A 27,163-nucleotide genomic window follows, 5' to 3' on the forward strand; every position below is an offset into this window, starting at 1 on the left:
TGCTTCCATTACCATTTTTAATAAATCATTTATAAATGTGTTTTCAACAATTAAAAATTATCCAGTTTTTTTATATTTGTTTAACTTATATAAATAATGTTTACTTTAATTATTTCCATTAACATCAACATTTTTTATTCTAATTTATTTAGTATTTTTACTTATGTATGTTTATTATTTTTATGTGGACTTCAGCCAGATCTTTTTTATATGTGTAATGATGTAGTTTATGGTACAGTTTAGTTCAAGGTTTCCATGGTTTTCCTTGATTTGACCAGAAAAATGCTGGAGCAAATCCTTTTTTTTCATTTTTGGTGTAACAGACTTACCCGTTGCCTGACATTATGTTTATGGTGTGTACTTGTGTACCATCTGAAAAAATATGTTTAATGGAAATTACAATTTTTGTATAACTGTTATAATTGCTGAACCTGTTTCACAAGAAAACTGAAAATTTTGTGAATGCTCAGAAAATATCCAATAAATCTCTAATAAAGAAAATGTTTTCCAATTGTTAATTGCAGTGCTACATGATTCTAAAACAATTATACTTACTTAAAGAATACACTCAAAATTGGTTACTTTTTTCTTTATTAAAAAATATAAAGTACTCTAATAATTTAAGTAAAGTATAAGTTACTTAAATAAATTTAGAATCAACAAACATATAAATAAATGTATTAAATTATTATTTATAAGTATTGGCATTGTTGAGCTGCATGATTCTAAAGTCAGTGGTTTGTCTATGTTATATGCAGTGTAGAACTTCAACACATTTAGAGTTGCAATAGGATGGAAACAACAGCAATATTTATTTTATTTATTGCAGTATTGACATGTTCTGTATTGCATTAAAAATTACAATTAACGGTTAGTTTCATTGTCCATTTATCGTGTAATGATGATTCATTTTTACTGACAATCAAGAATTTTTTGTAGAATAAAAAGCTTTTGAAAATTTTAAAAATATAAAAAAAAAAAATTCTAAATTCATGCTGTGGTTTGGTTCCTATTCATGTTTGTTTATATATGTTATTTGTAATTGATGAGACAACTGTCACTTCCAAAAATGACACTGCCATTTGCAAGAATAATAAACATCCTACACCACTCTGACTTGGGAAAACAAGAAATGAGATGTTTCCTATTGATTTCTTCTTTAAGCTGTATATATTGTTTTAATCTGAATGCCAAACCCACAGAAATGCAGGTGACATTCATTATTTCAATTGCCATCATTATATTATTCATAACGAACACTGAATGTATAATAAACATTATTATTCTCAAGTAAAATAAAATTTGAATAGTGCTTATATCTCTATGCTTTACATGTGTTGTAGGCAGAAAGACTGGGATAGATAATGTAAAGCAACAAATTAATGACTGTTTATATACTCTGTTTTCACTTAAGGGAAAATCTGTCCGCATATCAAATAGACTTATTAAAGAGAAGAGTATTGAATTAATATAACTAGATCAGTTCAGGTATAAAGATGATAAAGGTAATAAACTAGAAATGAAATACGTATTTTTAGTAAATTTACACAATAACAGTATTAATAGTTGTAATAAAAGATTTAATGAAGTAATTGCATCCCTTACAATGTGAATTCTGCAAAATCTGGAATATCTTATGGAGTAACATCCTAGAAATTGAAAGATCTGAAGCAAGGTAAAATGCCAACAGTCAAAGCCTAATTCAATGAACTGATTTCATTGAAATCAGTGAACCATTGAATTTTCAGCGGTTAAATAACATTGGAAACAGTTACAGTGCATGCTTTTTACATTTTTTTATGGCTAAAATGATAATAGAAAGAAAAGGAAAATAACATTAAAAACAAAAAAAAAGTTGAGATAATGATAAAACTAGTGGGAAATGTTCAATCAGATGACTTAAAAGTTTTAGTGAGAAGGAGTGAGACCACAATTTCATGTATTATTACATATTGGCCTAAGTCTTTTTCAAAGTAATAGTCTTGAGCAAGACTGTAGACTACCCTGATGAATGTATTCCCTCTGTGAACTAATTACTCCCTTTACTCCTTTTTCCTTTTGCTTCACTCTTTCTCCATGAAATATACCTATTTCATGGAATGTGTTGCGTCTTTGGGCCCACCTATTTCAACATGCTGGTATCATCTAGCTCTAGCTGGACAACCTCTTCTTTATTTGGAATTAGTGGACTGATGACTTAGCATGTAACACTATTAAGGGATGACTAATACTCCTATCCATGAGCTTTCTCATTGTGATAATTTTATTTACATAAAGGCTGATCAGGCAGTGCTGCTGTCTGGCACCATCTGATTTGAAATATTAATTTTTTCTTCTTTTCAACATAATTTGTTTGTATTTTATTCATTAATTGTTAACTCGCAACCATACAATATGGCCTAGTCACCAAGCTTGTTGTAGTCAATCTTATTATATTATCGCAAGATGTATTAAATTATAATTGTTCAAAACATAGACCATATATATATATAAAAAAAAAGGGGGTGAAGGAAAGTAAAAGGGAGGCAGTAAATCCATTTAAAAGAACAGAGTAAATATGAATAAGTTCCATAAAAGAATGAAATAGTGCCTTATTATAACTTCAACATTGGATGCAGTTTTTTGTTATTGGAATGCCTTCTTCAGTTGCATCATACAACCAATGCCTAATTCTTATGAATAAAGGCATAAATATATAAACAACACGATTATTGTCACTTTGTTTTAAAAGGTTCCGTAAGTTTTCATTAGTACTAAGGTTGGGATATATATCTTTTGTGTATTAACATCAAGGAAGAAAAGTGTCTTAAATTATAATCATCGTCATGTTATATGTAACTGTTGTCCAACAAATTGGGCCTGTGTCATTTTTTAATTCATAGGCTTCAGTTTTTTGAACTTATGTATAATTTTTTTTTAAATTAACCTTTTATTAAAAAAAATAAAAAAATACTTAAAATAATTAATAAAAATAACTATAAAGAAATAATTGATTTTCTCAAGATTTACCAGTTGTGTTAAGAAAACATGTGAAATTTATTATTAATCTTGCTTTAGAGCTTTATACAGCATTGTGTATTAGTTGGTTGAAAATTAAATGCAAACCTTTGTTGCAATAATGTTTATGTTGGAGAATGTACAGGGTGATTCAAAGAAACGGGAAATTAAAAAAATTAAATAACGTTAATGAAAAATTTTTTTTAGAAAATGAATTTTATTTCATGTAATTGTACAAATGTTGCCATTTTAGGATACATACATTTTTGTTTATTTTTTAAAGATGACATCTTGGAGGTGACCTCCTCTTCAACGTAAACACTCACGAAGTCTCTTCGTTAAATTGTTCATGGTTTGATGAAACATCTCAACTGGAATTTCCGCAATTGCTTCTTGGATCGTTGCCTTCAGTTCTTCCATTGTAGCAGGTCTACTGTGGAACACTTTGCTTTTAAGGTGACCCCCACAAAAAGTAATCGCAAGCTGAGAGATCAGGCAATCTGGGAGGCCATCTAATGTCACCATTCCGTGAAATGAAACGTTGTCCAAACAATCGGCGTACAGCTGCCATCGATATTCATGCAGTATGTGACGTTGCTCCGTCTTGTTGTAACCAGGCTGTGTTAAGAATCGGTGGAAATCTCTTTTGTTGTTCCACAACAAAGGTTTCAAGCATGGCTACGTAACGAGTCGAAGTCACTGTAATCGCAAGATCATTGTCATCCTCAAAAAAATAAGGGCCTATAACACCATAAGATGACATAGCACACCACACGGTCACTTTCTGACTGTGCAACAGACGCTGGTGTAGCTGCGTAGGATTTTCTTGTGCCCAGTATCTGAAATTTTGCTTGTTAACAAATTCACTGAGGTGGAAATGCACTTCGTCTGGCATCCACAGTTCGTGAACAAACTCTTCGTTATCATTTATCCTCTGAAGCATTACATTACAGAATTGTGCTCGCGCAACTGTATCGTTCGGTTTCAGTTCCTGGACGATCTGCAACTTGTATGGATGGAATTGCAAGTCCTTCACTAACATTCTTCGAACACTTGAACTATGCAATTGTAAAGATGCTGAGAGACGACGGATTGACCGATGTGGACTTCGTGTGACAGCATCTTCTAAAGCTTGAACATTCTGTGGTGTACGGACGGTTCGCTCACGGCCTGGATGTTTCTTTTTCATTGCCGAACCAGTTTCCTCAAAATTAGATATGCATGTGCTGATGGAACACGGTCGTGCCGTCCTAGATTAAAATGACGGCAAAATTCTCTACGCACTCCCTCCAGTCATTGTTTTTGTAAAACGCTCTGATAGCAAATGCACGTTGCGCACCACTCCAAGGATCCATGACAACTAAATGGCAGGTTAGGTTAGAGAGGCTGGCGCCACTTATCAAGTGGTACCAATCGCCCACGACTACCAACACAACTTTCAAAATTTCTCGTTTCTTTGAATCACTCTGTATATAAATTATAGTATTAATTACTAATATTCTGACATGATACTAGGCACATTGTAAAACTATTAAACTGTATTTGTATTAAGTAACTAACTTGTGTTATTAAATAAAATGCTTTAAATCAACAAGATTAAAACGCTAATTTAAGTAGGTTTGGAAATGAAAATAGCATACTTTTATAACATTATTAAACTTAAATTATTTTATTAAAAATTTTTTGGATGTTAGTGCTTTTATTTGCAGCAGTTTTTTTAACACATTTAAAAAACAGGAAGGAGGTTATCAATTCAACTGTATTTTTTTTTTAATGCATTTTACACAAAATAGACTAGTTAATTGATTTTTATATTTTAATCGAAAGAGTATACTTTCGCAGTGGTCCCACATAAATTTTAATTAAATCCAATGATAATCTAAGGAAAAAACCGATCAACTTGACACCCTTAGACACCGACCACACGCACTAGTACAGTGTTGCTCTCTGTTCAATGTATTACTAGATATTAATAACCGCCAATATTATTGTTGTTTAGTCTCTGTGGAAATATTCATGGCATTCTTTGTCTGTTTTTCTTCCTTAAACATTCATTTTTTTTCTTGGCTACTTTCCTCTAAACTCCATATAAACATTAAACCTACATTTAATATTTATATAAAATGATAATTTTTTTTTTGTCTTCAGTCATTTTACTTGTTTGATGCAGCTCTCAAAGATTCCATATCTAGTGCTAGTCATTTCATTTCGGTATAGTGCTAGTCATTTCATTTCGGTATATCCCCTACATCTTACATCCCTAACAATTTGTTTTACGTATTCCAAACGTTGCCTGCCTACACAATTTTTTCCTTCTACCTGTCCCTCCAATATTAAAGCGACTATTCCAGGATGCCTTAATATATAGCCAAGTCTGTCTCTTCTTTTAGCTATATTTTTCCAAATACTTTTTTCTTCATCTACTTACTGCAACACTTCTTCATTTGTCACTTTATCCACCCTTTTGATTTTTTAACATTCTCCTATAGCACCACATTTCAAAAGCTTCTAATCTTTTCTTCTCAGATACTCCGATTGTCCAAGTTTCACTTCCATATAAAGCGACACTCCAAACGTATACTTTCAAAAATCTTTTCCTGATATTTAAATTAATTTTTGATGTAAACAAATTATATTTCTGTGACTGAAGGCTCATTTCGCCTGTGCTATTCGGCTTTTTGTGTCACTCCTGCTTCATCCATCTTTAGTAATTCTACTTCCCAAATATCAAAATTCTTCTACCTCCATAATCTTTTCTCATCTTTGTTATTTCTACTACATTTCATTACTTTTGTTTTGTTCTTGTTATTTTCATGCGGTAGTTCTTGCGTAGGACTTCATCCATGCCATTCATTGTTTCTTCTAAATCCTTTTTACTCTCAGCTAGAATTACTATATCATCAGCAAATTGTAGCATCTTTATCTTTTCACCTTGTACTATTACTCCGAATCTAAATTGTTCTTTAATATCATTAACTGCTAGTTCTATGTAAAGATTAAAAAGTAACAGGGATAGGGAACATCCTTGCTGGACTCCTTTTCTTATTACGGCTTCTTTCCTATATTCTTCAATTAGTACTGTTGCTGTTGGTTTCTGTAAATTTTAGCAATTGTTCTTCTATCTCTGTATTTGAACCCTAATTTTTTTTAAATGTTGAACATTTTATTCCAGTCTACATTATAAATCCAGTCTAGGTCTATAAATGCCAAGTATGTTGGTTTTTCTTTAATCTTCCTTCTACTATTAATCTGAGGTCTAAAATTACTTCCCTTGTCCCTATACTTTTCCTGAAACCAAATTGGTCTTCTAACATTTCTTCCACTATTCTCTCAATTCTTCTGTACAGAATTCTAGTTAAGATTTTTGATGGATGACTAGTTAAGCCAATTGTTCTGTATTCTTTACATTTATCTGCTCCTACTTTCTTTGGTATCATGACTATAACATTTTTTTTAAGTCTGATGAAACTTCCCCTTTTTCTTAAATATTACACACCAATGTGTATAATCTATCAATTGCTTCCTCACCTGCACTGCGCAGTAATTCTACAGGTATTCCGTCTATTCCAGGAGCCTTTCTGCCATTCAAATCTTCTAAGGCTCTCTTAAATTCAGATCTCAGTATTGTTTCTCCCATTTCATCCTTTTCATCTTCCTCTTCTTCCTCTATAACACAATTTCCTAATTCATTTCTTCGGTATAACTCTTCAATATATTCCACCCACCTATCAACTTTACCTGTACTATAAATCGGTGTACCATCTTTGTTTAACGCATTATTGGATTTAATTTATGTACCCCAAAATTTTCCTTAACTTTCCTGTATGTTCCATCTATTTTATCAATGTTTATTTCTCTTTCCACTTCTGAACACTTTTCTTTAATCCACTCTTCTTTCGCTAGTTTGCACTTCCTGTTTATAATATTTCTTAATTGTCAAATAGTTCCTTTTACTTTCTTCATCACTAGCATTCTTATATTTTCTACGTTCATCCATCAGCTGCAATAAATAGTCTGAAACCCAACCTTTTCTACCAGTTCTCTTTGTTCCACCTAAGTTCGCTTCTGCTGATTTAAAAATTTCCTTTTTAACATTCTCCCATTCTTCTACATTTTTTACTCAGACCTCTTGCGATGTCCTCCTCAAAAATCTTCTTTCCTCAAGCTTCTCTAAATTCCACCAATTCATCTGACACCTTTTCTTCAGGCTTTTAAACCCCAATCTAGATTTCATTATCACTAAATTATGGTCGCTATCAATGTCTGCTCCAGGGTAAGTTTTGCAGTCAACGAGTTGATTTCTAAATCTTTGCTTAACCATGATATAATCTATCTGATACCTTGCAGTATCGCCTGGCCCTTTCTATGTGTATATTATTCTATTATGATTTTTAAACTGGGTGTTGGCAATTACTAAATTATACTTCGTGCAAAACTCTATAAGTCGGTCTCCACTTTCATTCCTTTTGCCCAGCCCGTATTCACCCACTATATTTCCTTCCTTGCTTTTTTGAATGCTTGCATTCCAATCTCCAACTATTATTAAATTTTCATCTCCTTTTATGTGTTTAATTGCTTCATCAGTTTCTTCGTATACTCACTCTACCTCATCATAATGGATGCTTGTAGGCATATAGACGTTAACTATCGTTGTCAGTTTAGGTTTTGATTTTATCCTTGTTACAGTGATTCTATCGCTATGCATTTTGAAATACTCTGCTCTGTTCCCTACCTTCTTGTTCATTACAAAACCTACTCCTGCCTGCCCATTATTTGTTACACAGAGTAGCTGGACCGAAGGTGCAAACATATCGGAGAGGTATCTGTTGAGAGCCAGACTAAGGGCAGCAGCTCTTTCAGTATTTGTTGAGGGCGTAGGTCAGGACGACTTAAACGGCCATATCAACATCACTCAGTCCTCTGAGTACTGCACAGCTGAAAGCAATGGAAAACTACAGCTGCTTTTTTTTCCAAGAAAATGTAGCTCTCTGCATTTTCATATAACAATGATGGAGGTGCCTTCCTTGGTAAAATATTCCGGAGGTAAACTAGTCCCCTGTTTGGATCTTCGAGTGGGGACTACTAAGGAAGGGCCACCAGAAAATTAAAAAATAACATTCTACGAGTCGGAGCATGGAATGTTGGAAGTTTAAAATGATGAAAAATTGTATTATTCCTAATTACAAAATTATAATTATTTTGTATTATCTAATAATAAACTATGATTTTCCAGTATTAAAGAAATAGTCATGCAACAAGCTCCCAGTCAACATCATTCTGTATGAAGCGAGTTAAATATAATTTTGCAATAAATAATACTCTGCAGTTTATAAACACTTTTTTTTAACTGGGTAATCTCAGTCCTTTTCCAAATGTACTCCCAATAATGAAGCCTATAAATTGGATAGATTATGCAATCTCATCATTTCTGTCAGAGCTTTCTCATCATGTGGTCTGTCTATTTAATAACTTATTTCCAAATCAGACTAAATGATGCCCTCTAAAGTTTTAACTAGACTAAAAGTGACAAAAATTGCCCCTTGGCAAAATTTTTCTTGCTGAGGTTCACTGCCCTGTCAAGAGTTGTACCCTGCAGTTTGTGAACAGTTACATCCCAGCCTAATATACAGGTAGCATTCTGCGCTCGACATCTCCCTATCCTTTTGTCGCTTGGAATGTTATACAAACTGGTGAATTGGTTATGCAACCACCAACATCTTTTATTCTAAGACCAATAGTTTTGTCATAAAATTTTATGAGTACAGCTTCCAGTAACTCGCCTTCCTCATATATTAAGTTGAGGCGGCGTGAACATTGCTCTTGCATTTCGTTTGACATTCGTTTTGGGTATTAAACGGACACGATGAGGACGACTGTCTACTTCATTCCTTAAGAATAAACTGCTCTATGTTCTCATTGTTGAGAAATCTTTGCAGAAATATTCATGGCATTTTTCTGTTTTTTCTTAAACAACCATATCTTTTTGGCAACTTTCCTTTAAACATCGCTCTCTCTCTTTTTTCCCGTCTAGTCACCGGGAATTACCGTTCAGGTATTATTTATGAGGATGAATGATGATATGTATGAGTGTAAATGAAGTGTAGTCTTGTCCAGTCTCAGTCGACCGTTCCTGAGATGTGTGGTTAATTGAAGCCCAACCACCAAAGAACACCTGTATCCACGATCTAGTATTCAAATCCTTTAAACATTGCTGTGTCATTTGAGCCACACGTTAGTAGACCTACCCATATTTTAATTATATTGTATATATTTATATATAATATAAATGAATGTATTATATGTATAAGTACTAGATAGCTCTAATAAAAATTGTGAACTAAAATAATTTAAAAAATAAAAATAAAAACCGACTTCAAAATATAATAGTACTAAAAGCTTATGGTAATTGTGAGCCTGAACACCCTCAACCTTAATCTTTTTCAAATTGATGTATGTTGAAAAATATGTTATATAAATAATTAAAATACAAGTTTTAAAAGTCGGATGAGTTAAATTACCTTAGTATTCTTCCTCAAAATCTGTAATGGCAGTAGCGTTGTTATCAGCTGTTTTGGGCAACTACATCATATAGTCAGGATTCAATGAAGCTCTCTACTGGGCACCTAAATAGGTAATATATATATATATATAATTTGTATATTTAACGTTAATTAGACGAAGTTAGCGAGGGTTGGTTAGGTTATACTGATAATCGTGCGCGATACGTCGTTACAGGGAATCAACATAATCTAATCAAACATAACCCACCCGCTCGTTAACCTCGTCTGATTAACGTTAAAATCAAAAGTTATATACAAGAAGTTATACGTATAGGTGATTTTATTTTTATATACGCAAACAATTGGTTTTCAGTAGGTTTCCTGTATAACTGATAAGTACCGGTATTCTTTTTTTGTACGCCTGTAAATCCAAATTACTGTTTCAGATCTTTTTTCCCAAATCAATAATTTTAACAATATAATACATTGTAGAGTTAGCTACACCAGCTATCACACATGCCACCTTATTGTCTATCATACAAAAGTATATTCTTCCCAGTACAATAATTGTTAGCGATTGTTGGAAGACATATAATGGTTTGCAATACGAGGGCTACCAACATTTAGCGATGAACCACAAATATAATTTTTTAACAACCGTTCACGGGAGCTCATATTCAGACAATCGAGCGTGCCTGGCGAGAAGTGCGTTCAAACGTTCCTCGGTAGGAAATTGTAAACAATACTTTTACGGGCATCTCACAGAGTTCTTTCTCAAAAGAAAATACAGGGACAACAAGACCAGAGTACATCATTTATGGTCCAGTCTTGCGTCACTGTATCCTGACTACATGATGGAGTTCCCCAAAACAGCTGATAACAACGCTACTGCCGTTACAGATTCTGAGGAAGAATAATAAGGTAATCTCATTTTTTCGAGTTTTGAAACTTGTATTTTTATTAATTATGTAACATATTTTTCAACATACTTCAATTTGAAAAAGATCAAGGTTGAGGATGTTGAGGCTCACAATTACCAAACTTACAAATAATTATATATTAATTTATTAACTAAAGTAAAAGTATTTACAAATAATTACTTTTATAGTCTATGCCAGCCAACGCAAGTTAAACAAAAAACCTATGATCAATATAGTAAAAATCCTATTTCAAGCAATGCAAAGTTGGTAATAGAAGTTTTACTACAATAAAATGAGACCTACAAAAATATAACCTTACAATGCGACATACAAAAATATGATTTAATAATACTTTATAGATCCTTAGATACACATTTTATCAAATATAAATGCCGTTGACTTCCCATTTTACGTGTGGGAATCCCGTTTAGCCGCCTAGCGGTCGTTTGAGGTACTAACTTTTCGTAACTTTAATTTGTGTTGGCTGGCACCGACTTAAACAATTTTTATTGTTTCTAATTATTTTATTTTTATTCATTCTTCTAAGGCCAATATTGAAAGTTTTATGATCACTGTTGCTACATCATAATTACTTTATTAGAAAGATGTGAATTGAGAAGTTTATGAACTTAATCTAAAAAAGTGAATTAATGCTACGTGAGTAAAGTTGTTTATTAATTTGTTCATTTGAACGACTTGTTAGAGAACTAATATCCTGACAAGAACGGGGAAACTAACCTTTTTGTAGCAAAATGAACTATGTATGAAGTGATAAGACTATTGTCTAAGTAGTAGTTCACCATATGTGTAATATTTAAAAGTAAGTTTCGCTTTCAAATTGACTGTTTCTAGCGGGTTTTTTTTATTGAGTATGTACCTGCATTACGTAATACCGCCTACTTTCGTGATATTACGTAGGTTTATAAAAACTAGCTTTTTTGTTCTGTTAATTTGTCAAAAGTGTTGACATGCGTTGAAAGTAATTTCTTCTTGCAACTGATTATTTTTATTTGTCAATTGTAAGGTAATTGATTTTTATTAAATTATTGATTAAGTTATTGTACGTGCCCTTACATTTTAATCAGATTGACATTGTTTCGCTCCAACAGCTGATTAGATTAAAGTAAATAATTCGAATAACAGTTTCTTTCCGTATTCCTTAAAAGGATTTTAATGTTTTTTTTTTTTTTTTTTTTTTTACTTTGTAACAACGTAGGCATGAGAATTAAATTATCCAACCATAAATTGAATTGTAAGGATATTATTTTTAGAAAATACTTTTAGTAGTATATTTTTTATATTTTGTTTTGTGGCTTTTATCATTTAGTTATAATGTTAGAAATTCATATGTAGCAGAGTGGACATGATTGTATGCAATTATTTTGAAAAGTCAAATGATATATGCATATTTTATTCATTGCCATAAATGTGGTTACCAAATGTATATGCATTACATTCATGTATGCAACTTCATATTTTTTCTCGTTATTTCATATTATGTGGTATGTTGCACCAGTAAGTAAAATGTTTTTTCTTATATTTTTATTGAGAAACAATTGAAATTTTTAAACTGACTGATTAATGTTGAACTGACCATATTGTTTATAATTGGTTACCATACACCATAATCATTTACAATTAGTGTACTGTAATTTTGTCATTGTGCCTCTGTGTTAACAAAAATCTGCGGTTTAGTTCTTGAAAAGAATTCTTTTTCCCAATACTTATTTGATGTTTTAGGGTGCTAATTTTATCAGTCTTCTATGCATAGCTTAAAACTTATGATTATTATGAGGAATCATATTTCATTGTAATTTTTAAGTGATCAGGCCATAAAAATCATGAAAAATCTGATTTTTTATGACCCATCTTGCTCTTTCAGTCTCTGTGAAAATAATTATTGTTACAGTGATTTAATGGTTTAATGTAGCACTTAACATATCTATAATTTTAATATAAATTAAATCCCAATTAGCCACACTGAATGAATTATCCAAACCAATGTTAGTTAGTCAAACCCCAGGTATGATTTACTTACCTTTGTTACAATTTTTATGGCCAATAACCATCAATTCCTCATAATAGTATATTGATCTATTTTTCTTACTCTTATGTTAATGTTGTAAACTTTATTTTTTTTTGTTAAAATTCTGTATTTTCTGTTAAAATGAAATATTAAAGATATTAACTGAATTTTTTTATATGTTGCAAAAGCTGAGAATTTAATTAAATCTGTGATAAAGTTATTTATATTTGTGATGATTAAAGTACTTTTTTCTACCTAAATTTCTACACTATAGGATATAATTAATCTTTTTATGTTCTTTTTCATTAACCTAATTTTTTATGAAATAAAGTAATTACTTTTTAGAGTTATTTTAGACAATTACATTTTATTTATATTTAAAATTGACTTTTAAATAATGCATTGACAACATGGAATAAAATCTTAATTCACCCCTCCCCGATCTGGATAGTAGCTCATCTTCCTCTTAAATAGCGCTGCATATGATAATTCCATAGCTGCAGGATGTTTTCTTTGGAAGTGATGTGAAATTATACATAATGCTGATTTATAACATATGGTTTAATTGTAAAGCCTAACTTATTCTTATGGTCTGTTACACCTAAGTTGAATGATTGTCTTGAATGGTGAGCTGTATTATTTTTATTTAAAATAACACACTACAAAATAACATCACCACACCATATCATAAGTTATTATTAAACTTAGATTTTTTTTAAATTACAGTTGTTCGCCTATTTTATTAATTACCCATGTGTTTGGACAAAAAAAATAAATAAAATAGGTTCTTTTCCATTAATTCACTACCATAATCTCAAAATTGTTTATTTACTACTGATGTATTGTAGTAGTATTTATGAAGAGTTTTCCTTGTTAGACTTAATCGGGAATCTCAGCATTGTTATCCTATTTCTTGACACAAGCAGTCAGTTAACTGGATTCGACTGGAATATCTTCCATTGTTGTCTCATCGGTATACAACACCCTCGGTTTGTCTAGTTCTGTATCTGTGCTTCAAGTGTTAAAATGAATCTGCTATCTTTAACCACTGAACTGGCTAAATATGACTTTTTTTAAATATCACATTTTTCCAAAACAGAAGCATTCTTCATAATCCCCAAATTTATAGTTATTGCCATGAAATAGTTCTGCATTTCACAAGCAGACAAGATCATTGGCCTGGAGTAAACAAGAATTTTGTGAGTATGAACTGTTGCAAGCCAACACATACTTGTTCAGTTCTCAAGTGGAATATAAAACAATTATTTTGTTTATTTGTTGTTGATCTAAAGACTACACTTCAATTAAATTTTGCAAAGATGAATTAGGTTTCCCAATATGACAGTTAATGGGAACATATGCATGAGGGAAGTATGTGAGTACACAATTATAACACTGTCATAAGAAAACATGACAGTTGAAATTGAAGAGAATTGAATCTCTCAAAGGAAATATAATAGGGACTGACTGGTATCTAATCAATGGGTTTTAGAAGGAATTTGCAAGGAAACTAAACAATGTTTCCTTGTACCTTCCAAATAGAACAGCTCACACTTTGTTGCTTATAATTATTAAAAGGTCACTTCTGACACTACTATAGTTACATATGAATGGCATTTGTTTAGATCATTATCAGAAAATTATGAGCACATGACGCGAATCATTCTGTAAATTTTACTTATCCTGAAACATTAGCCCATACTAAACCACTGGATGTCAAGTCAAGTTTTGTAATAAAAATTAATGTGGTACAAAATGTTTAATCCTGAAAAGTTAACTAGTGGAATACATTTATCGAAAATGTTATGGAAGTGAAAACAAATGATGTAGATATCTGAGTTTATGCCTCATCAGTAACTTTATGTTGAAATAAGTGTTTATCCATGTATTAAGAATGCCTAATGAGTTCATTAGATGTTAAATAAAGAATAAATCTCTCTGTACTGATCAAATTTATTTCATTCACCTTGTCATGGTGGTTACGCTAGGTAAGTATTTAAATAAATATGCTTCATATTAATACATAACCCAGTTAATTAATCACATAAATACAATATATGAGTAAATGTATATTTTAGCAAAAATTTTGGGTGGAGTGACTTAAAAGAACTAATAAATATTGTTACATAGTAAAATCTATATTTAATAAAAATTAAATAAAAATATTTGCATAGCTTTCTTGTATTCCACATTTTTTATAATATGTTTTGATCTCTGACCTCATGATAATTTTAAAAGAATTGTCAGGTTAACCTTTGACTCATCTTAATGTAGCTGTATTTATTATCGGTTTCATTTCTAGTTGGCCACATTTTCTTGAACTGAAACAGTTCAGTTGAATATATATACCTTTTTTTTTATTATTAAAAAATGGTAACTAATTATTTTACAATTCTAATTATTGATATATTATACTGCCATCTTGGTACATGTATTCAAGGATTAATATCAGTTTAATATTATTATTTGTGGAAACATTAATATTTTAAAGTATTATTTAAATTGAAATTGGCAAAAATTGTAATCAATAGTTTTATTTTTTATTATATGTTGTGATTATCATGTTTATATTGTCTTCCAGGATATTTTTGTTTTAAGTGTCATTAGGTGTTTGCTTTAAGAAACGTATTCTGTATTAAGTATGGTTTATAAATGTGATTATCTTCAGAGACACTTTTTAATCTTGAAAAAATTAGGAAAATTAATATTATGTAAAATTATATATTAATCATTGATTATTATCCAAAATTAGGAAAAAGAATATTCATTCTATATATTTATATAATAATTTTAATTCTGAACAAAATTTTATCATTAATTGAATGAAAAAGGTTTATAATGAATTACTCTCAAAGTTGCTTTACCTGTAATTTAATTCAGTTAATATTATTTAAATTAAAGTAAATTAAGTTAAGTAATATTTGTTAGTTAATAAATTCAAACAATTGTATTGAATAACACTTAACAAAAATTATGTTTCAATGTAAGGAGATGATATGGCGATTCCTTCATATTGCATTCATAATCATAGAAAAAGATTTTACTATTGAAGATTTTTAAACTTTTTTTATTTTACTGAAATTTTTAAAATTCATATTATTTCTGTGTACTGTTAAATTGTATTAAATTATATTAAATAAACCACCTAGTACAGAATATTGAGATAAGACATATCTCAGGGGATCCCATGAAAGTACTTTCGTTACAATCTAAGGTAAGATATATCTTATCTCAATATTCTGTATTAGGTGGTTTATTTAATAAAATATATCAATATATCACTGTTCAACTTAGAAAGGGTGATGATTTTTGAATGGTAGTTACCATGTATAAAATCTCTTGTACACTATTTTTCCTTTAAATTTCTACTTCTACTTCTACTGTTCATATGTTTCAAGAATTACAGTTAAAATTGTACTTTTTTAGCACTACAGATACTCTTAATATAAGAGAAACATAATGTCCTATTACAATTTGCTAATACAAATGGTTTCATTAATTTACTCGATTGTATTATCTGTTCATTTATAAAAAGGAAATTAATTTGCAATGTAAATTAAATTATTTATTATTATTATTTATTCAGTGGAAGGTGTTTATTTGTTCATTATTGAAGAATAGTTATGATAATGATAATGGTTGTGATAATGAATCGTTTTTTTTTTTGTTTCAGAATGGTTTGTATTATTCTTTAATCTTTTTTAATCTGTGTAAATTTTGTTTCTAATTAATTTAATATATTTTCAGAAATTCAAAAGCAATAGTGATTGATTACAATTTAAGTTACTTTCACAAAGTGTTTAAAAATACATTTTCTGGGGTTAGCTTCATAATTTAAATCAGAAAATTTGTACCTTATATTTTTGTAATAAAATCATTTGATGCTACCTATATAAAATTATAGTGAAAGTTGTGATCATATGCTACAGTTACTACGTTTTTGCTAACTACATTTCAGTGATACAAATTAATAAAAGAAATATTTAACAGATTACAGAGTCAATAAGTGGAAGCTGTTCTCTGTTAGCACCAGCTTACAGAGAGTATTTTACTTATATACGCACAGCTTTGCATCCAACTTCTCTTCAAATAAAAGCATCATATCACAAGTGCTCCAGTCAATTGCAGAGGTTTTTTTTATTGAAAAAAGGTTGTTCGTGATAAATTGTGAGAAAAATATTTTATTTGGTTAAATCAAATATTTATGACATTTAACAGTGAAATTGCATATACATGAAATTGTTAAATACTCATATAATGTCTTAAATCATGTTAAATTATAGGCAATAAATCTTGTTAAGGTTAATTTTACACACACACACACACACACACACACACACACACACACACACACATATATATATATATATATATATATATATGTTAGATAACAATATTTACTTTTTTATAATGAAATATTATTTAAAAATGATATTTAACCTTAAGATCAATATTAAGTAATTATAATATGTAATTATTCATAACGAATATTTTTAAATGTATAACTTAAGATCAATATAGAGTAATTTTATGCATTAGGAGAATCGAATCTATAAACTTAAATTTAGATATATTTTATTATGTTTAAAACTATATAAATAAGTATAGAGTTTCACAATCATGTTTTCACCAAAATATTCTACAAATAAGTATTCTTGTAACAATATTACCTACAGAAGTTTGAGACAAGATAAGCAGTTTTTACCCGTTTTTTGTACACGATTGTTGTAAAGAAACTGTTTTTTAGTGTTAAACAAAAAAACAAAACATATTGTACTGTGTAGTCTTTGTTTTTGTAAAAAGGCAGAAAGAATTATACTTAAGTTGTAATTTTATTAAATATAAAGTTATCAATCTGTCAATATTTTTCTTTTATGAAATACATTAGAGTATTACTTTTCTGCATTTTCTAAATTGGATTTGTTTTGTGTTCACTTAATATGTTGTGTGTGGTGCTGTGGTGATTAATAATCAACTTATATCATATGTAAATTAATTTCTAGTATGCGTAGGTGTGTACATTACATGATTTAATGTGCTTGATTTATATCATGTATTTATTACTGATTAGAGAGTTGTATGTTATATTATTTATTTGTGTTTTTGTTTTTTTGCAGGCCTTGCTGAAAAAGATGAGTTCCCAACGTTCATCCTTTCCAGTATCTAAATTCATACTTATAATCTTTCTGTCATTAGGTGCAATAGTATATTTTGATGTTACAAACCATGGTAGTTTTAAAGGTAGGTATTTATATTGTTATTAAAGCTTCCTCCATAATTTTTGTTTAGATTTAAATTTATATAATTAAAATCTTTATAAGTTTATATAATTTATATAATTAAATCTTTATAACAGTTTTGATGAATGTGTAACTATTTAAAACTTATATAGCGCTATTAGTTGATTAATGAAGCCATTCCTCTATGGTAGAAACTAGCGGTGCTGGAGTTAGGACTTGTTTTTATTAATTATTATTAGATTGATTGATTTTAAGTTAGTTATTACTTGACAAAGCACATTTAACTGAAGTTTTTGTAAAGTCATTAAATTAAATATAAACAAAGTATTGATTTTCCCCATTAATAATACGAGTAATGTATAATTACTCATAATTATACAAAATTGTATTATGTTTAATACAATAATCTAAAAAAATTAATAAGTTCATATTCAGTAAAATTAAACTATTTGTAGTAATAATAATTAATTGACTGTGTTTACAAAAATAATAATAATAAACAGTTATTTCAAAAATGACTGAATAAGCCATCACTTATAACATTTTTAGTTGTCTATTTGTTATGAGAAGATTTTGTCTAATGACATATTCATATAAACTAGGCTATTAATGGAACAGCCAGTTGAAAGTAGTCTTGGTTATGTAGAAATTTAAATCTTTAGTTATAAAGAATTGGTTGATCAATCTTGTACTTTTTATACTATATCCTGCTTCTTATTTAATTTCCTATCTAAAAATTCATAAAGAGAACTTATGTTTTCTGAAATTAAATGAATTATTGATTTATGTTGAATTAGTGTCAGTCGTTTTTATTTCCTCAGTAACCAATGATATTTTACATACTTATGGTTATTGAAGACAACTGTTATTTATTATATTTGAGGTGCTTTAAATTTGAGATTTACAACAGAATTAACATTTTTTTATTGGAACTCCAGTAGCTTAGAAGAGATTGATAAATAAAATTACTTATCATGTTTACAGTTTTATTCCTTTTTTTATATGGTTGAAATGCCTTTACTATATACATATATATATATAAACACACACACACACTTACTAGTCAGTTGGGGCTTCACCCCCTGGACAATTGGGGCCAAAGCAAGTCCGGGGGTCACAGGGCTGCAGAGTTCACTTTGCTTACCACTACCATCTAGCCAGCGGGTTCTACCCCTTGGACAAACACATTGTTTGTTACCTCATGGTTACAGGAATAATACTGATAAATAACAATTAAAATATTTAGGCTCTATAGAAACCTGAAAAAGAAACTATTACAAACAACAGAATAGTAATAACTAAAGTACACAGACCTTTGGTGAGGAAAATCCACACTGTATTCTTCAACCTTGAAAGGGATTGGTCAGTTGGTTCTCGCATTATGCTAAAACAAATAGACAACTTTAAGGTTTTTATATGTGTATATATATATATATATTTTTTTTTTTAAATTCTTATTTTTTAATTTAATTCAAAATATTTAAGTAAATAAATTATATTGTTAATAATATTTAAGTGAGTTATAAATTATGGTAAGTTCTTACATATTTTACCAGATGTTTAGTAAACATGATTAAGAGATTTATATTGTGTAGACACTGTGTCTGTAAAATAATAGTGGGGTTTTAAATGATTATAGCTTTGGAACAAAGCATTTTAGAAAGACGAACTGTACGTTGAATGAAAGAGAAACACTCAAGAGTTAATATGTGCAAAAGCTAGCACATGCACGCACATTGTGTTTCCAGTACATGCAAGCAGCACATGCGTGTTGGTCAACATGTTTGCAGTGCAGAGGAAGGTACAGTGGGTATTGTGGATTGCCTAAAAAATAACTGGTATAAAAAACTAGGGTTTCATATTATTGAGATGATTTTATTAAATTCTTTCAAACTTTCTTGCAAGTACAAAAATACCAAAATTCCTTTACATGATTTCTGACTGGCTGTAACATTGGAATTGTTGTCTGAAAGTTTATCACTGGAAGAAATAGTGCCTGGTCCAACTGTTGAAGGAAATCATTTCATTAGCAGATATGAAGATAGTGAAAAGCAAGATCACAATACAGAAAAAATTCCATCAATGTGCTAAAAATGATAAGTGGAAAGATGAAATATACTATTGTAAGACATGCCCAGATCTTTCTGGTTTGTGTTTTGAATGTTATGAACCATACCGTATAACAAAAAATTACACATGTACGTATTTTATTATCTCAAAGGCATCCACAAGTCCTACAACTAATGTTTTCATTCAAGCAACCAAAGAGGCATTTTTGAAAAATTATCACTAAAAGTATAAAATATGTTACCCTTTATTTGTAAATGTAGGTGGTTACATTCATAATGAAATCAAAATAAGAAAAATGCACAAGTTGGAGTTTTTGAAGAGTGATAATTTCCCTATGGCACTGAATGTGTTAAAATCATTACAAAATAATAATTGATTACAAAATAAGATTTAATTTCTAAATATCTGAAAATATCTGTTTATTTCTAAACAGATAAATATATTTATTTCTAAATATCTGTTATGTTTATCAGAAACAAGATTTTTTTTTTACAACTATAATGTGGTCATTTTTCACTGGTGTGTTGGACATGGTGCTGTTATATTGTCTGTATATGTAATTTTTTTTTTATTAAGTGCAATATTAAATTGCCAGCTATGTTGAGTTTGTGGTATTTATAGGCTGTGTAAAATTTTAATCTTGTGTTTGATATTATGTGTTGTCCAGTTTCTACAGAGTGATTTGCAAAGACTGATTCTTAATTTTTCTGTAGTGTTCGTACGTGTTTTTGTCAATGAATACATCTAGTTTATGTATATTTAGTAACAATTATTGCAGTAAACACATCAACCAAGATACTCTTGGTTGATGTGTTTACTGTATTACATACAGTAATGTAATATGTATTACATACATAATTTCTTATGTATGTTTGTGTTTTTTGAAAGCAATATTTTTCTGAAAATGTTGACAATTTTTGGTGAATGTTTGTTAATTATATTCTAAAGTTGTTTATTTTTTACGTTGTTTGTCACTTGGTTTATTATTCTATTTTATTTATTATCTTTTGTTGTTATTTATGCCGCATTATTATGTAAGTAGATGTAGCTATTATCTTTTTGTGTTTTATTACTAGAGTTCTTCAGTACATTATCAATGAAAGGGGGGGGGTGAAAGATGTATAATGTAAGGAAAACTGATTGTTTGTATGGTATGAAAGTGATTAGTTGTATTATGGACAACTTTTAACACTTATGTGTGGATTCTTATATGTTCTGGCTTTTAAGAAAAAAAAGCACATACATTTTCGTAAAATTTATCTTAATTAGAGGCTAAATAGTTTTGTTAAAATAATTTCTGACAATGTTTTAAGTAATTTTTTGTTTTTCATTAAAATTAAAAAAAAAATTATTAAAGTAATTAATATTTTGGATTTTATATCTTGTCTTTCATATTATTTTGATAATCAGGTGTTTAGTATACATTAACCGCAATAAAAATAGGATTGTATTAATATTAGAAGTATATTAAGTAAAAAATTATTTGAAATTAGTTTAAGTATTTATTTAGTTAATTTCCTGTTTTTTAGTGATTATGAAATTAAAATGAATTGTTCTTTTTCATGATTAATTTTTAAATTCATCAAATCCTTTGAAGAATTAGCAGTTAAAAATTGTAATTTATATTAATTCATTCTTAAGTTGTATTTGTAATTTGGTTTTGCATCATACTGCAGAAATTATTTATGACTTTTTTATAATTGTATGTGTTCTTTTGTTTTTTTTCTAGCGTCTTCTACTGGTAGATTCACAAAAGACATAGGTATATATCCACATGTGGAAAGTGCTATAAAACATAGTAAAATATATTTTGATCGATCATATGAGTATGTATATATAATTGTATAATCTTATTCATATTTATATACATTTTTTTTTTTATAAAAACTATTGTCATTAGCCACTTTTGTCAGCAGCGTATGAAGGATACACCGTGCATAGCTTTGTGGGTGATCACAGAAATTATACATAACCATAATTTAAGGAAATTCAGTTTACTATCTTGCAATGAATGTATAAACATACTATCCAGATAGAAAAATGGAAATTAAAGACTAAAATTTACAATAATTAATACTATTTTCAATTAAATATTTTTAATTGAAAATATTCCTGTCACTTAGAGATAACTTTGTTTATTAAAAAAAAAAAAAAGTAACACTAGTCAATACAAAATTTATATCTAACATGTTACACAACTTTTCTCACTATAATTTGGGTGCTGATTTCATATTAGCTGTTGAAATTGTGTTACCAGATAGATTTACGTAAATCGTAAATTTGAAAACTTTTTTTATAATAGAATCATTTTGATCAACTGCAAGTTACAATTAAGAATAGTTTCTGTATTTGTACTTTTAAACAATATGCATACATGCTTAATAAAGAAAAAAAGTATAGGTATTTATATATATATATATATATGTATATATATGCACTGTATCATGAGAAGTAGACATGTACAAACATGTCTGTATGTCATACAGACATCTGTTGTTGCCTACTACAAAGTTTAAAGTCTTATTTAGTTGTTTCACAGAGTTATTAGTGTTTTACTACATTTTCATTGATTCTTTTTAACCCAAAAGTGATTTTTCTTGTTTTTATTTGCTATAACATGGCTTCTACAAAAGTTCATGTAAGTTCAAATTATTCAGACAATTTTTATTATGTCTATATTAAATTTGCATCTAAATCTCAAGAAATACTATTTCTGAATTGATAAAAACAGCTTATAAATTTTATTTTGATTGAATTAAGATAAAATCTGAGCACCTCATGTTATTTGCATATTGTGCTCATTAACTCTTAACTGAATGGTTGATGGAGAAACGACTAGCCATGCCATTTGCTGTTTTGGTGTGAACTGTTAGGACCACTTCTCCAACTGCTACTTTTGTATGACAGATATATTTGAATATTCATTAAAAAATAGAAACTACGCATATTTATCCACAGCTCTAAAGTCTGTACTACATGGAGAGGAGTTACCTGTACCTGTACTACCATCTAATCTGACATTGCTAGAACAATCTTGAAAATAAAACAGAGGATGTTGAAGAATTTCTTCTTGTATCTGATGAGACTCCTCATCGTTTAATTCAACAACATGAATTTAATGATTTAGTTCCCAATTTAAAGTTATCAAAGCAGCAAGCTGAACTTCTGGGGTCTACAAGGTCTGTAAATAAAGTAATGAGATTAGTTTTTTACACACAAAGTGGCAACACTGTAAAGTTATTAGTAAACATATGGTTATATGAACAGCTAATTTATATTAGGCATTAATATCTTTATTCTATTGTTTCCATGTGAGATTTAAACAAACTTTTCATGGAATAAGTTTTTGTTGTACATTTAAAAAATGAGTGATACTAATTATGAGCAACGTTGTGCAATCAAGTTTTGTGAAACTTTGTAAGAATGCTACTGAAACTTTGTAAGAATGCTACTGAAACTTTTTCAAAATTGAAAAGGCCATATGGAAATGATGCTCTCTCAGGCGCCCAAGTTTTTAGGTGGTTTAAAGCATTTTTAGAAGGCTGGGAGTCAGTTGCGGACAATCCATGTTCTGGTAGACTGTTAACATCAAAAAGTGACAACAGTGTTAAGCGAATCAGAGACTTGATATGGTATGACCGACAATTAACTGTCAGAATGATTGCAGAACAATTAAATTTGAACCATACCACAGCCCATCAAATTTTGACAAACGAATTTGACATGAACAAAATTTGTGCAAAATTGGTCCCAAAAAACCTCACTGTGGAAATGTGCTACAATCTGTGGCGAATTGTAACTGATCCTGATTTTCTAAAAAATGTTATTACTGGTGATGAATCTTTGATATTTAAGTTCAACCCAGAAACAAAACGCCAGTGCTTAAAGTGGCACACTTCAAACTCACCACATCCCAAAAAAGGAATAATGAGCAAATCAAAACCATGCTAATTTGTTTCTTCGATAATAATGACATTGTCCATAAGGAGTTTTTGCCTACAGGACAGACTGTAAATCAATATGTTTACTGAGAAATTCTTGAAAGACTGTAGAAACGAGTTATTCGCGTGAGAACAGCCATCAAAGACAACTGGATGCTGCATCATGACAATGCACCTTGTCACACTGCACTCTCAATTAATGAATTTTTGGCAAAGAAAAACATTCCTGTAGTTCAACCACCTTATTCATCTGACTTGAGTCCCTGAAACTTTTTCCTGTTAACGATTTTAAAAAAACACCCTAAGGACACCATTTTGGAACAGTAAAGAACATTAAAAAAAATTAACCAACCATCTGAAGGATATTCCAGTTTCTCAGTTTCAACAGTGCTATGAGGAATGGGAAAACCATTTGAAGTGTTGCGTGGCTTGCCAAAGGAACTATTTCAAAGGTTGGTTGTTTCAACGGTTTCAACGGTTGTCCATGTATAATTAGATTGTAAATAAAAAGTTTTTTGAACCAGTTTTATTACTTTATTTACAGGACTCTTAGACTGGAACAGTGGAATCTTTTAGTGGAAAAAACAAAAGTTACTACGATTAGAATTTCAAATTCTAATCGTTCTAATTCTAAAAGTTCTTTCAATTTATTTTACTATGAAAAATTCATTGTTTGTACTGATGTCATGGCCTGATGATAGAGCATATTCCTGAAGAATGATCTTTTTATTGACTTTTCTAAAGTTAGCATGAAAGCAGTTTTATTGCATAATGGTAACAAACAGCCATTCATTCCATTATTTCATGCAGTCAACATTCAAGAAACGTATGAAGCTATGGCAGTCAATATTAGGAGCAATAAAATACAATGAGCATATATGGTAAGTTTTTGTAGTGATCTGAAAGCAGTTGTTGTGTTACTTCTTGGTTTACAAGTGGGGTTTACGAAATGTTTTGATTGTCTTGGGATAGTTGTGATAACAAAAAGTCAACTTTTTGGCGGGTGAAAAAATGTAAAGCATTTGTACTAAAAAAATTGAGTTATTGAGGGTTGTAAAATCTTGCTGCCACCACTTCACATAAAACTCGCTCATGAAAAATTTTGTAAAGGTACTGGATAAAGATGGACCAGGATTTAATCATTTAAAAATAAGTTTTCCTAAAGTGAGTGATGGTAAGCTCAAGGGGGTATATTTATCAGCCTGCAAATCAAGAAACTGCTTAAGGACAACCTATGACAATAAGCGAAGCGAATGTGAACTAGTTGTATGGAAATCCTTCAATGTTGTTGGATTTTTAGGCAATAGAAAAGATGAAAATTTGTTTTTTTACTTTAATAAACTGTTAGAAAACTGCAGATGTTGATGATGTAGGATGTCATTAAAAATTCATTTCCTACTATCCCACAAGACTTTTTCCCCCAAACATTTGGCTCTCAGTGATAAGCAAAGAGAGAGTTTCCATCAGGATATTCTGACCATTGAGCATCAGAGCTAAGGAAGATTGACGGGTGACTACTGTTGATTTTGTTTAGAGAAATCTGATCTAACACTGTACAACTGAAAAAGTTTATCAACATATTTTAAAAATTAAAGGTAAAACAATTCCAATGATTTAAACTTTTAAAAACATTTCCAATGATTTAGACTTTTAGAACTGTTATTTTAAAATTGTATTATGTATTTCAATATATCTGTGTTTGATTAAATACAAGTTGACAACCAAATTTTAAATGAGTACACATAAATATTTTTTTTTTTTTTTTAATATTGATTTCACAGTGATTATGCATGTATTTGTAAATAAATTGTATGAATCTAAAAAATGTGACATATTACATTAATTCTGATAACAGTTTTGAATTCAGCACCTCAAAATTAGTTAAAATCACCATATACGATTCCAGATACACAAAAAAAAATTTTTTTGTTGACTAGTATAATTTAACTACATACATAATTGAGTTATTATGTAAAAAGGTTGTTCAGCTACCAATAAGCTACAAAACTTTGCTGAACTTTGTTTTGGTAATACAGAACTTTGCTGAACATAACCTCAACTGTACGTGACAGAAGGTGACAACAGTTTATAAAAGATACAGCTCATTGAATAGTGCAATAATGATTCTGTTTTAATATATTTAAAATCTATTTTTTAACATTTAAAAAGAGCAATTTAAAAAATTATCACACATTCAAAAGGAAAATTCAGGAATAGAATTATCTTAACAACTGAAACAGTTATGAGATTATTATTGCATTAATTTGTTTTTTTAGATGCAGTTACCACTCTTTTATTTTAGACACAGTTTCCACTCTTTTACAGCTGTGAAACGTGTATAGTATTAGTATAAGACTCCAGTCAAAGTTGCTTAGATCAAATAATGTTCACATGCTGCAAGTTCCTGAGGTGAACAAAGTAAAAATGTCATTTATATGCCTGAATATTGTTTCTGAATTTCAAAGAATTTGGCATACTAATTTATCAGCCGCTTCACCTTTTACATTCTCTGTTATGTTAATTCCTAGGTCTTATTCTTAAAAATAGTTGACTTGGGTCTCATATATAATGTTTCTGATGAATATATCATTAAACAAAAACAAAAATCTTTTATTGCATGTACTCCCTTTTGTCTTACATAGTCTTAACAGTTCAGGAAAAAATAATATGTAAATTAAATAATGTTTTAAATAATGGTGTTTATTATAAAAACTATACCTTCAAGCAAAATAAATATAGAGTGTGTGGTTAATGATTTCTTGGGAGAGGGAGAAGAGATAAATTTAATCTAGGTTCAAAGATTAGGTAACCATGTTAGATTAAAGCCAGTGGCCTAACCTCTATGTAAGTTAAATGAATTTCGTTAAGTAAAATAATATTCTAAGTAAACAGTGTTCTCTTAAATTAATGTGTTTCATTAATCTTTTAATCTTCCTCAAGCCTGCATTAAAGAAAAATTTTTTAATCAATAATAATTTTCAGTAATTAGGTACCACTGTGAAACATTTTTTACCCCCTTAATAATAATCACTGTAATTATTAAATTAAGGCCTTACACCTAGATTTCATATGAAATATACATGCAATTTTTTCTGTTTGATAACCTTCAGATCTTTCTGTTTTTATCTTGTGTAGTGGTCCAAACTCCCCTTCTTATCTTGTTTGGCGTATGTTTATATTACATGTAATTGTATGAACATATGTTTGGGTGAAAGATTATGTGTTATGAGAAAATTGTTTTTCTGAAAGATAACAGATTTTAGCCTATTGTAGCATAGTTGTTCTTGATTCACTAGACTAGATTTGGTAGACTATTTTATGATCAAATATTTTTAGTTTGTAACTTTATTAAACATACAAAAAAATGTTTAATTAGTCGTATTTACTTTTCTAGGATTTTCAGACAATTAAATTTTATTTTAATGGGTAACAGAATTGTAGTTATACATTAGAACAATGAATTGAAATC

At 29.5% G+C, this 27,163-nt stretch overlaps 1 protein-coding gene across 4 annotated transcripts in view; it reads left to right on the top strand.

Annotated features, from left to right (window-relative positions):
* Tmem214 (Transmembrane protein 214) overlaps positions 1–27,163 on the top strand; it is a 70,916-nt gene that overhangs the window by 31,536 nt on the left and 12,217 nt on the right. For all 4 annotated transcript variants that reach the window (XM_075361336.1, XM_075361335.1, XM_075361334.1 and 1 more), the window contains exons 9-10: positions 17,561–17,684; positions 21,483–21,579. In XM_075361336.1, the coding sequence (XP_075217451.1) occupies positions 17,561–17,684; positions 21,483–21,579 (221 nt within the window). The remainder of the gene's footprint in view (positions 1–17,560; positions 17,685–21,482; positions 21,580–27,163) is intronic.

Source organism: Lycorma delicatula, chromosome 3 (genome assembly GCF_047948215.1).
Source record: "Lycorma delicatula isolate Av1 chromosome 3, ASM4794821v1, whole genome shotgun sequence".
NCBI classification, from domain to species: Eukaryota; Metazoa; Arthropoda; class Insecta; order Hemiptera; family Fulgoridae; genus Lycorma; species Lycorma delicatula.